Here is a 12,321-nt window from a genome sequence, read left to right on the forward strand (position 1 = left end):
TTCGCGTGTTTACATTTAAAGAAGAAAGATTTCCCTTTTTCATTTGGACTGAAGATTATTGGCACCTTCAGAGCAAAATTAAAATTAGCATTTTTTCCTAAAATCTAGTATTTATTTAAAAATCTCGAAGGATACAATTCGTAACGCATTTACGCAGATATCATGAAGTGGTTCGCTGGCTTAGCATTTTGCCGTATGTATAATTCTTGACACTTATGTTTATTTCACTTTAAAATCATTAAATACATTAAAAGAAATGCATTATCTATAAGAAGTTATTAATTATTATATAAATTTTTTTAAAGTAGAAATTATTAACTGATATTGCTAATTAAAACTATTTTGTCAAGCTTATAAATCCTTGTAGAAATGACCTGTCTTCGAAAAAAAATAATAGAAATTAATATTTTAGTAGCATAATTTAAAAGCTTAGTGTTTTATTGTAGTGTCAGTAAATATATTTTAAATTTGAAAAAAAAAAGTTTATATTACTGAATAATCTATTATTACACAGCTCATAGATTTGAATGAAAAATACATTTCTTATTAGAAGTAATCTGACCATGCCTTAGAAGAATGTAATTGCAAATAATATTTCGTGATGCTTGTCACATTTGGAATGCAGTGTGTGATTCTAATTTTGAATCTGTAAATTTTTATTTTATATTAGAAACTATGATCGCATATTGTTAAATAAATTCATTTTGCGAAAGTTATTAATATATTTTGTTAAAAATATCAATTACTTTATAGAAGTGACTAAATTTAGAAGAAAAAAAAATAGTCGAAATTTGTATTTCGTAAGGCTGGTCACATTAAGAGTTTAATGTTTCACTCAAAATTTGAATGAGTAAATATATTTTAAATTATAAACTATGAACTCAAATAGCTAATAAGTTCAATTTGTGAATATTATAGATATATGTATTTAAATAAAAAATGCATTACTTATGATGCTTGACGGTAGAATTTACAAGTGTTCTTTTGGCAGTAAATATATTCTTCTTCTTTTTTGCTTTTCTTTATTGGTGGTGGGAATGGTGCATATATTATAATTAAATTATTTTTCTTTATTATTTATCTTGAGCCGCGACGGCTCAAGAGATTGAGCGTTAGTCTTCCAAGGAGGTGAACCGGGTTCGAATCCCAGCAATGGCTGGTCGAAACGGATCCGCATCCGGCTTGCATAGACCACAGTGCTGACGTGAAATATCCTCAGTGGTAGATAGATTAGGGGTTAGAGTCCCTTACCGCAGAAGGTTCTCGTGATCTTCCTCTCCATGTAACGCAAATGGGGGTTAGTTCCATCAAAAAGTCCTCCACGAAGGCAAATCTTTCCTAATATTTGATTCAGAAGCTCCCTTGTCTTTTGGATTGGGTTCAAAATTACAAGGGCGCTCGGCGTTGAACATTAGTAGTTGTAAACCCAAAAAATTGGTTCAACTCTTCAACGACGGTTATAAAATAAAATATTATTTATCTTTAATTTTTTCTCATTTTTTCTCATGATCTTATATTAACGTTTACGATTTTTTATTTAATCACTATCATGTTGGAGTGCGCCTGAACTTAGAAAGCTATAAAAATAGAATACTCAACCATAAAATATTTTGAAAGTGAAATTATGCAAGAATTTTAAATAATATAAGAACATTTAAACCCTCATGAGTGAGCTTGAATTACACATCATTTTTAAAGAAGTTATGGAAAGCTTGTTTGATCAGAAACTAGACTTAAATCGATTTGCCTTTATAGCAAAGATGTAAAATTTAAAATTAAAAATTATTCACAATGCTGCATTTTGACCCGATAAATGTTTAAATTATTTTTTTCATTTGCTTTTTTTATTTAAAATTATTTTGTTTAATAAAAACACGTTTTAAAAGCATAATTATAAACGAAATAAACAGGTGGTTTCAGAAAACCTTAAAAATATTAATCAAGTGGCTAATGCTTATGCTAACACGATCACGTTTTACCTTTCAGATAACCTGGTATAATGAACAAAAAATAGAATAAAGTATTGCAGAATGAGCAATGAACAACTTTTTTGATTAGAGCTATAAGCTAACAAACAACACTGGTGTTATCTTTAAAATAATTGACAAAACTGAATTCTCTATGGCTTATTTTAAAACAACCTCTATGCCAATGAGAAAGTTCCATTTCTTAAATGTCTCCGAATTTAAAAATCTGATTAAAAATCGAAAATCGAACTTCGTAAAAAGTTTGCAATTGTACTCATTCAGCTTCATGTTGAATTTCGTATACTTAGAGCCTAAAGTTTACCCGCAATCTGGAATACAGACACACACACATACACACACTCTTTATTTTATTACATGTAAAGATATTGTTTCTTGTGAGAATAAAAATATCAAAACATCATGTGATCAAACACAAAATTTACGTCTGCCCTTGTAGTAAAGGTACACAACCTAAAATGATTGACATTTTTCAATGCCTTTGACTATAAAAATACTTTCTTTCAGTCGTAGTCGGCTTGGCTTATTCTGAAGAAGACGTTGCGTATTTATCCAACTATTATTGCTACCTTGATAAAGTGTTTCAATATAAGGCGAATGCAGAACTCGGTGGAGGCTGGTGCCAGTAAGTTATTACTTTTATAAACTCTTATTTAATTCGCACTCGTAATATTATTTACTATTGTAATGTATTAAAGATGCAACTGTTTGAGAAACTATATTGGAATTTAGAGGACAATAAATTTATATATTGAGCAGCTACTTGGTCAGTATGTCCTTAACGACTTATTTGGCCACCTATAATACTTAAACATCTGGAAAAGTCTGGAAATTTTTAGGAATTTTCATTTCAATAGACAGTTTAGATGATAAATAAATTTCTTTGCAATTTTCTTTCAGTTTTCTTTATTGCTATTTTTTCCTGAAGTTTTGTTGTTTATCTGCCCTCGTGATTTTTATAATCCATCATTAAATGGATCTAAGGGAAAGCCATTTATTTGTAATTTATTTTTGAAAAAAAACTTAAAGAAACTCGAAAAAAACAGTACTTGGTTTATGTAAATTTAAATATTTTTTGTTAAATGTGTCCTACACAAGTTTCATTTGTTAAGATTTGAAATAGTTTAATTTATGATTGATTGTGTTCTTTAGACCTATAAGGCATTCATTAGGAAAACAGAAATAAAGCAGTTTTGAAGAGAAGAAAAAAAAAGCGTGAAGTTGACAAAGTTAAAATTAAGATAAATATCATTGACAAAGAAAAAAAAAACTACCGTAGCTGTGGGAAACGACGCTGACCGAAAGAAAAATCAGAACGATTTAAAAAAAATAAAATAATCCTTTCTGTTTCTTTTATTCATGCCCGGCGAATCCAGTGATTGGGCGGCTTCTGAATGCTCGAAACCTGTCTATCGTTTTCTACTTTAAAATTTTGGAAGCTAATGGAAGAAGTTTCTTTCTATTATCAAGTGCGCATATTTCTGATACTATTTCATGACATTATTCAATTAAAAATAATTATAAATAAGTATAAATAAGTATAATTTAAAATTCAATTCAATTATAAATAAGTATAATTTAAAAATTGTTTAAAACAGCAAATTTTTTAACGTAATTTTTACTATCGAAAGCATGTATTGAAATTTTAACTATTGCATTTATTTTCTTCAAAGAACACGATATATTGAAAAAAAATAAAAATCTGAAATGAATGCTGGGATAAAAGTCATTCAATAAAATGGGTTTTAACAATTGTAAAGCTTTTTTTTTAAAAAAAGTGGTCCTGATCATTTCGTTGTTTCACAAGCTGTCACAATTATTTCCATGCATAATTTTTTAACCTAAATTCATTTTGAACCTCTTGATTTTTTCTTTAGTAATTTTCTTGATACAAATTTTATAAGTTTTTATAACTGTTATAAATATTTCTAGGCATTCTTTCTTAAGAATATTAATTTCAAAAATATTTATATTAGTTTGTCGCAATTATATGTAGAAATCTCTGAAAGAAAATGTCGAAAGTGGACTTTTTTTTCTAAACCTCTTCAGTTGAAAAAAATAACAAGCTTTTATTCTCATTTTATGCATATTGAAAAAATATGGAAATATTTGTCACTCGACGAATAGTTTTTTTGTCGTTTTTAGATTCTTTCATTTTGCTACAGATGAAATGAAATTGCAATGAAAATTCATTTTATCTACCTAGATATTCATACTTTATATGAAAATTACATAAATTATGCTAAAACGATTCGATTATTTACTTTTCTGCTATGAAATGACCGAAAAAAACTAAAAAACTCCTAATAAATGCATAAAATACTAAAAAAATAAAAGTTTTTAAATTATGCTTTACTCTTTTTTTCATTACATCGGTCTGAAGCTTACTGCATTGTGCTTGATTGAGTTTTTGCTAAAACTGATACAATGATCATTTAAAATATTTTCAAAATGGTTTACATTTACGGGCATACAGTTAGTTTATCTAAAATTATGTAATAATTGTAAATAGAATCTTAAATAATTATTTAATAATATGTTTAAGAAACTAATAAGAACATCGTATTTTTTAAGTAAAATAATTGTCTTTTTTTATTGTTGGAGTACATTTAGATAAATAATTAATTTTAAGCTATTATTTATGAATTAGTTTCATCACAGATTCCCAATAAAAAAATAATAATTCACGCTTCATTAAATTCAATTTGTTCGGTTTTATAGGGTTTGGATTAATTGAATATGATACAAATTAATCGGAAATGAGATTTAAGCTAACACTATTTAAGCTGAAGCAAGTAAGAACACTATTATAATCCATTGTAGCGAAACAGTGGCGCATTATACATAGTTAATTTAACAATATAATTTATTTTCTCCCTTAACTTTTAACTCAAAAATACTTTCAAGAAATTCTCGACAACTATTTTCAGTTCACCAGTTTCAAAAATTGTTTTCCTTTTTAATGTGCGCTATAATGTGCACTGAGAAAAAAGTAAGGTCAAAACTACCAGTATAAGGTGAAATTTACGAAGTTTATGGCTCTATGGGAACGCCAAAAAACCTCTGTAATTTTTGCCAAAACGAGTTGGTAATGACTTGGATGAAATTAACAATGAAACATGATTGTATAACATGTGACAAAATTTGATAAATGTGATAAAATTTTGTAATTTAACGGTCAGTGAGCGAATGGGTGGTGGCCACTTTGATCAGCTTACGAAAGGACTAAACTGGTATTGGTCCTCGTTAAACTGCACTAGCATGAAGTGGTCTGCTTCGGGTACAGATCATCGAAATACCAAAGCAGGTGAGCCATCTCTTCTGATGATTATCAAAATTGTGATGACATGTCTTCGGATCATAGGGTGTTTCCCAGACAATCGCCAATAGCCTATTGAGCAGCTTTAGTTCAACGTATATAAAGTAATTTATATTTTCCATTCATTTTGCCTGATATTTATTTGTCTCCAATCTTTCTTAAAAATTTATTGCTCCCATTTAACTTAATCTACCAATTCACATTAGCAAAATTGTTCTTGAAGAAAAATCCCCTAATGGACTGAAATATCTTCAAGGATGATCTTCTACATTCGTTCCAATTGTATATCCGACTGTACGTGCGAAGGGTTTTCATATCGCCTCGGGAGAAAAAATAAACATGCAAGTTTAAAGCAAACACAAGTGTAAAGTTAAGAAAAATATTTTGATAAATACATATGTAAATATTTTTATCGTCACTGTACTTATTATTGCATTTTAAAGGGATGCCAAAAAAATATAAGTTAAAATTTATTTATCAGGTAGTAATATTGCATTTATTTTTCTTTTCATTTACAGACATAAACCGAAAATCGCAAAATATCAGATACAGGCAGCTGAAGAATGTCAAACAGGATTTGCTGATGCAGCAAGGAAATATTATGATAATTTGAGTGTAGTATGCAGTGTGGATTTAGAAAAAGGTATTGTATTTCTATAATATAGGATTGTAAGCAACTCTTATGGTTGATTTCCTACATATATATCTTAAACAGTTAGTATCAATTGTTGAATCAAATAGTTTTATTGGTAGCTTCTTTAAAGAAGAAAAAAATATAATATTTAAATTATTTTAATTTTAAAATACCTTAAAAATAATTAGCATGGTGACGTTCGAACCATGGGACTAACGGGCATTCAAAGGAGCTAAACGCAGTAAGTTTCACTGGAATTCCACGTAAATAAAAGACAATTACTGATTCATGTTGGGCAAAATGAATTCCAAAAGTTTTGGTTTGTCTAGATATTCTAATGAAGTTTGGCATGTAAAATTATTCTGTATACTTTATAGAGCAGTGACCGCGGAAGTATCTCAAGAGTGGGTATATATATATATATATATATATATATATATATATATATATATATATATATATATATATATATATATATATATATATATATATATATATATATATATATATATATATATATATATATATATATATATATATATATATATATATATATATATATATATATATATATATATATATATATATATATTTACATAAACCTGTTTCAAATTATCTGAACCTCGCAAAAGGTCAATCAGGAATTTTAACTTCCAATTTTAACATCATGCATTGATTTGTTTTTTGAGTCATGATTCGAATTGGATTTATAACTTAACAATAAAATGAATTTGAAGATAACGACTATCAGACACATTCGTATTGGACAGATGCATCTCACGGTAACAACGAATACATTATCGAGTTAGAAGTCTAATCAGCGTTGTGCTTCTTCCAAGGGAATATCTAGATGATTTTTTATAACATTACGTGAAAAAATACTGAGTCGAGTGTTTGCGATTATAATGAATTAGATATTAATGCATAAATTCATTTTTAGATGCTTATTTCAGGTGTATAATAATTTCAAATACTCAAGCTTTCTGCAACATGCTTTGAAATATCAATGATTTCTATTTTTTAACGAACGTATTAAATAATTTACCTCCTTGAAAACAAGCACAACACGACAAAAATGTAGAAAACGATGATATGAAGCAGCATATGCACGACTTTAAAACTTTTCATAAACATTAAACTGATGAGTTACTATTTTTGTAAGCACTTCAAGTTAAAATGTATTAATTTTTTACTTTACAAAGATAAATAGAGTTAAGTAAAAATGCACTAATACACACAAAAAAGAACTATTGTGTAGAAATATGCAGACTGATGTTTTAGTTTTGCTAAAAGATAAAATGTTTAAACTCCATGTGTAACAGTACATTAAAAAATACCAAATGTAATAAGTATAGATATCATATTACAATATTGGTAATTAAATTTCATACATTTATTTATCTTCAGTAAAAAATCAAAATCTGGCGATGCCAAAAAGAAAATTCTGTTGTAATTTCTATATTCTTGGTCTAGTTCTAAAGCAGATTTAAAGCCAAAATTGATTTATTTTTATCTGTTCATCATAGGTTAATAAAGTTCTTTTATTATCTGAGTCACCACTCTCTTACATAATGCTTGTATTTGGGCAACAAACCTGACTAAATTTAATAACACGGATAACTCGTATTATATTTTGAATACTTCTTAATTCTTTTTAGGTTTAGAAGGAAACTGTGCATCTGAAATGTTTACTGATCCTGGAGCTGAATGCTACGTGGATTACTTTGCAGAGTTAAAAAAAGCTGGCACAAATACAGTTGATCCAGTAGCCAAGGAGAGATTTTTGTGCAAGTAAGTTATTAACGAACATCATTTTTTTCTAGGGATTAAAAAATGTAATTTAAGAGCTATCTTTACGGAACAATCTTTGACAATTTAAAATTCCGGGTAGTCCAGATGAAGGAACGATTTTTCGATTTTTATTTTCATTCAACTTTCTTGTAACGTTTTTGTTCTCAATGTAGCGTTTTTCTTCTCTTTAATAATATTTAAAATAAATAGCTTTTCATTTCTTTATTTTAAATTTTTGTGTTTAAGTTTGGTGTTAAGTTAGGAGTAAATTATTTTTCTGGTCTGAAAACCACTTATTATTTTCTCTTTTTTATCTCTTTTCAGACACTTTGATAAAATTATGGCCTGCCATTACAAAAAAATTGCACAGAAGTGCAAGAAAGACTACCCTGTTTTTCTCCAAGTTATGGATCCTTACAGAGAACTACAACGCAGTATTTGTGCAATTCTTCCTTCTGATTCTTAAAACTGTCGATACTGTCAAAGTTAAATAAATAAAAAAGTTGGTACTAAGCGTGTTTCCTTATCCTTTATTTCATAATATGAGGATCTGTACTTGTTTCGTTTGGTCTCCAACTTCCACGATTGCTTCAAGGTAATTTTTATTTTTAAAAACAAAACTAAAACTTTGTTTCAGAAAAAAATCATTCCAGTTTCTTTTATTTTTAATATTCACTCACTATCTTTTAATTAAAATATAAATATTAAGATATACTCATGAAAGTGTGTCATGTTTAATTTAAAACTCTAACATTTATAGCTAGACTTTGAATGAACTGTTACTGGAGATGATTTTTATCAGCTTTACAGTCAAATTATTTTGTTACATTCTTTAAAACTTCCATGCATAATAGATAATGTTACTGCTTAGGTAAATATCAAGACTACCCAATCTTCATGGAGGCTTTATTTCTTGCAACTATTTTGCAATTGAGTTACATAAGAGAAAAACCATTAAAATCAACCATTGTTTATTTGAAACCGATATGGTGTTATAACGATTTTTGCTTATAGTTTTGTCCAATATCATCGCACGAAAAATAGAATCTCACATTAATGCTGTTTATAAATACAAGAATGTATTTTTTGCATACATTTGATATTCTTATGCTGAACGTTTGGCCTTAACGATTTGGTCAGATTCGACCTTGATATCACAAATACTTTAAAAAATTCGGCTGATTTTGTCTTTTGGATTAAAGTGAAAACTAATAACTTTTAATAAGTGTTTATACAAAAAAACTGAAAAAGGAAGTTGAACTTTTTAATTAAAAAAGTGAGTTATCTTCAAAATTGTATTTTCAAACTTTTTTTCTAAAATTCTAGTGAATACTGTTTTTTTGCTTATTCTAACAATAAAAAATACTTCGACAAGAGAGTAGTGTATATTTCGTGCTAAGTAAACTGTAGCAAAAAACAGCGTAAATAAAGCCGAAATGAAAGTACATAGATTAACATATTATAATTTTAGTTCAGTATAAATTGAGATCATAAATAAGAAACTTCATCAATCAATGTTTAAACTTCAAAATGACACTCTGGAAAGATACGAGTATTGTTTATGGAACTGAAACTATAGTATGTCGATTTAAATATTTTTATTCGTGCAATATTCACGTTTTTTTTTCTTTAATAATAAAAACTATTATTTTCTATTAAAAATTTTAAGTATTAATTTTCACACGTAACAACATAGATAAGCAGCATGGTAAGAAAATTAAATCTGGTTTATTAATAATGCAAAAAGTAATTAAGTAAGTAGCAATATATTTGTTGTTTCAACATCCGATGAGCGTTGGTTTTAAAATTTAATTTTCTTTAATCGTTCAATTTTTTAATTCATTAATAAAAACGGTGTTGTTAGAAGTGAAAGCGAGTCCTGTTAATACAAGCCAGAGTAATCGAATTAATGCCCGTCCCCCTGTTTGCTTTTCTCATAATTTTAATTTTAGGTAAGAAAAAGTTTCTGTTAAAAGATTATAAAATAATTTATCAAAACTTTCTGTAAGATACAGTATTATTAACTCTCACTTCAGTACCATTCATCAAGTTTGAATTTAGAAAAAATCAAGCAAGTAAAAAATATAGTAAATAAAACAAAATGAAATATTGATGACTAGCTGAATGCCCGTTCTTCGTATGAGAACACATCAATAAGTCTGCACTGAACAACATTACAAAATCATGCACAAAATTTTCAGACAAATACCGACACAAATAATAAAGTTAAAATGATTCCAATATTTTTTCGTTATCATTATTTGTTGGCTTTCTCAGTCGCTTTACATTATTAGATTAAGCAAGACAAACATTTAGTAGCTCATCCCATCGAAATAAAGGCTAACTGCATTCAGCTTCCTTTGGCATGATGCTATTGCTCAAAGCGACTCATGATATTTAAAATTTGCCGCAGTCAAACTACCCTCTCCTGTACATATCTTATGAAATAAATCTATCATGAAAATGCACAGTATTGTTGCAGCTGTAACCGGCACCAAATTTACTTTGAAATACGTTTTCCTTTATTAGAGTATATGTAGTATCTATCAAAACTTCACCTATTAGAATAATGCAAATAGTGCGCATTACCAAAATTCAGCATCATTGGTATCAATAATAGTATACCGACGGTACCCCGATTTTTTACAATACCCCGTAACGAATAAGTACATTTTCTCCATTAATTTATTTAGCTCATAGAATATTTTTATGCAATTTAGTATCTAACATCAAAATTAATCAAGCATCATTGATATCAATAATGGTTTGCTTATTTTTTACGCTTTCTTAAGCGAACTGAGTAACATTTCTCCATTAATTTTGCCTTTCAGTACATAATTTGTCAATATTAATTACCCTTGGCTTCAATAATGATATTGGTATTTTTTATGCTTATTCCTCAGCAAATTAGATCAATTTTTCCAATAATTTTGTCTTTTAGTACAAAACTTTTGTTTCTTATTTCAATTACAGTCGATTTCAAAGAGTTTAGTTTTGCAAAATCGCGATTTAAAAAGCATAAATATAAACAAAATAAAAGCGTGGTTTCAGATAAAATTAGGAATAATAATTTGGTGATGTAGTTTGCTTATGCTACCACGATCACGTTGATCATTCAGATAACCTGGCATAACAAATAAAATACAAGTAAGTATAACAGTAAGAACAATAAACAGTTTTTTTAGATTAGAGCTAGAAGTCATAAGTTTTCTTTAAAACATTTGAAAAATTGAATCGTTCATAGCTTAGTTTTAAACACTTGCTACCAAATGAGAAAACCTTCAATGCTACCTTCAATGAAAAAATTTCAATTTTTAAATATCTCTGAACTTAAAATATAATTTTAAAAAAAATTCGTCTTCTTAATTCGTTTGTAATTTTATAAACGAATTACGAATAATTTTATTCGTTTATAATCTCGTATTTTTGGAACTTACGGTATATAGACACACAGGCAGGCAGACAGACAAAAACAGATTCTAAATTTTATTATTTTGTGAATAATTTTCTAAATTTCTTAAATAGATTATTTGTTACCTTTCTCAGTAGCTTTAACATATTAGATCAAATAAAAGACATTTTTAGTAGATCATCCCACCAAAATAACGACTAACTGCATTCATTGTCATCAGGAATAAAGCTGTTGTTCAAGACAACTCATGACATTTAAAATCTATCACAGTCAAGCTACTTTCTCCAGTAGTTATCTATCTTTATAATAAATCAATAATAAAAATCTACGGTATTTGGTGCATCTGTAATCGGCACCAAATTTACTCTACGTTGTCCCACCATAAGAGTATATTTGGAACCTATCAAAACTGCACCAATTACCATAATGTAGTGATCATTACCAGATTTATGCGTCATTGTAGTCAACAATAAGTATAGCGACTTTTTACGGTACCCCATGACGAAATAGTTCCATTTGTTCCACTAATTTTGTTTTTCAGTACAAAACTTTTTTTTAAAAAAAATTTCAATTACCGTCGATTTCCCATCGTAAGAAATCTATAATTTTAATTAACATTAATACTGTGTAATTATTAAAATGCACATTAGTATTAGAATTGGAATAATTCCATTGATTAGAATTAGTACCATTTTTCGATTAGTTTTATTTTTCAGTATATAGCTTATTTCGTACTTCAAATTGTAATTATTTTCAAAATTAATTATCATTGCCGTCAGTAATAATATCGGCGTTTTTTTACGTTCTCGTCAACGAATTTGTACTATTTTCCCCTTAATTTGCTTTTCAGTTCAAAACTTATTTTTTAAAATTTTAATTACAGTATATTTTAAATTATTTAGCTTTATAAAAATCCGCTTTAAAAGCATAACTATATACAAAGTCAACACAAGGTAATAAACAAAATAACACGCAAATAAGCAAAATAAACACAATAAATCAGGTGACGTAGCCTGCTCATGCTAACCCGATCACGTTGATGTTTCAGATAACCTGGCATAACTAATAAAAACAATAATTAAGTATTTCAGAATACGCAGTAAACAACTTTTTTGATTAGAGCTATAAGCTAACAAGCACCACTAGTGTTATCTTTAAAATATTTGTCAAAACTGAATCG

The 12,321-nt window shown here is 27.8% G+C and overlaps 1 protein-coding gene across 1 annotated transcript; it reads left to right on the forward strand.

The window, feature by feature from the left end:
- LOC107448838 (uncharacterized) lies at positions 1 to 8,236 on the forward strand. Its single transcript, XM_016064189.4, has 5 exons — positions 1 to 193; positions 2,493 to 2,610; positions 5,823 to 5,947; positions 7,597 to 7,729; positions 8,054 to 8,236. The coding sequence occupies exons 1-5, from the start codon at positions 163 to 165 to the stop codon at positions 8,193 to 8,195; spliced, it is 549 nt and encodes a 182-aa protein (XP_015919675.3). The 5' UTR covers positions 1 to 162; the 3' UTR covers positions 8,196 to 8,236.
- The last annotated feature ends 4,085 nt before the right edge of the window (positions 8,237 to 12,321 follow it).

Source organism: Parasteatoda tepidariorum, chromosome 10 (assembly GCF_982258835.1).
Source record: "Parasteatoda tepidariorum strain Cologne lab strain chromosome 10, Ptep-v5.0, whole genome shotgun sequence".
NCBI lineage: Eukaryota > Metazoa > Arthropoda > Arachnida > Araneae > Theridiidae > Parasteatoda > Parasteatoda tepidariorum.

Excerpts from the sequence above, each read along its gene's own strand:
- LOC107448838 (XM_016064189.4), top strand. The coding sequence starts at position 163 with ATGAAGTGGTTCGCTGGCTTAGCATTTTGCC. Across the intron at positions 2,611-5,822 it reads CTCGGTGGAGGCTGGTGCCA|ACATAAACCGAAAATCGCAA; the intron begins GTAAGTTATTAC and ends TTTCATTTACAG. Across the intron at positions 5,948-7,596 it reads CAGTGTGGATTTAGAAAAAG|GTTTAGAAGGAAACTGTGCA; the intron begins GTATTGTATTTC and ends AATTCTTTTTAG.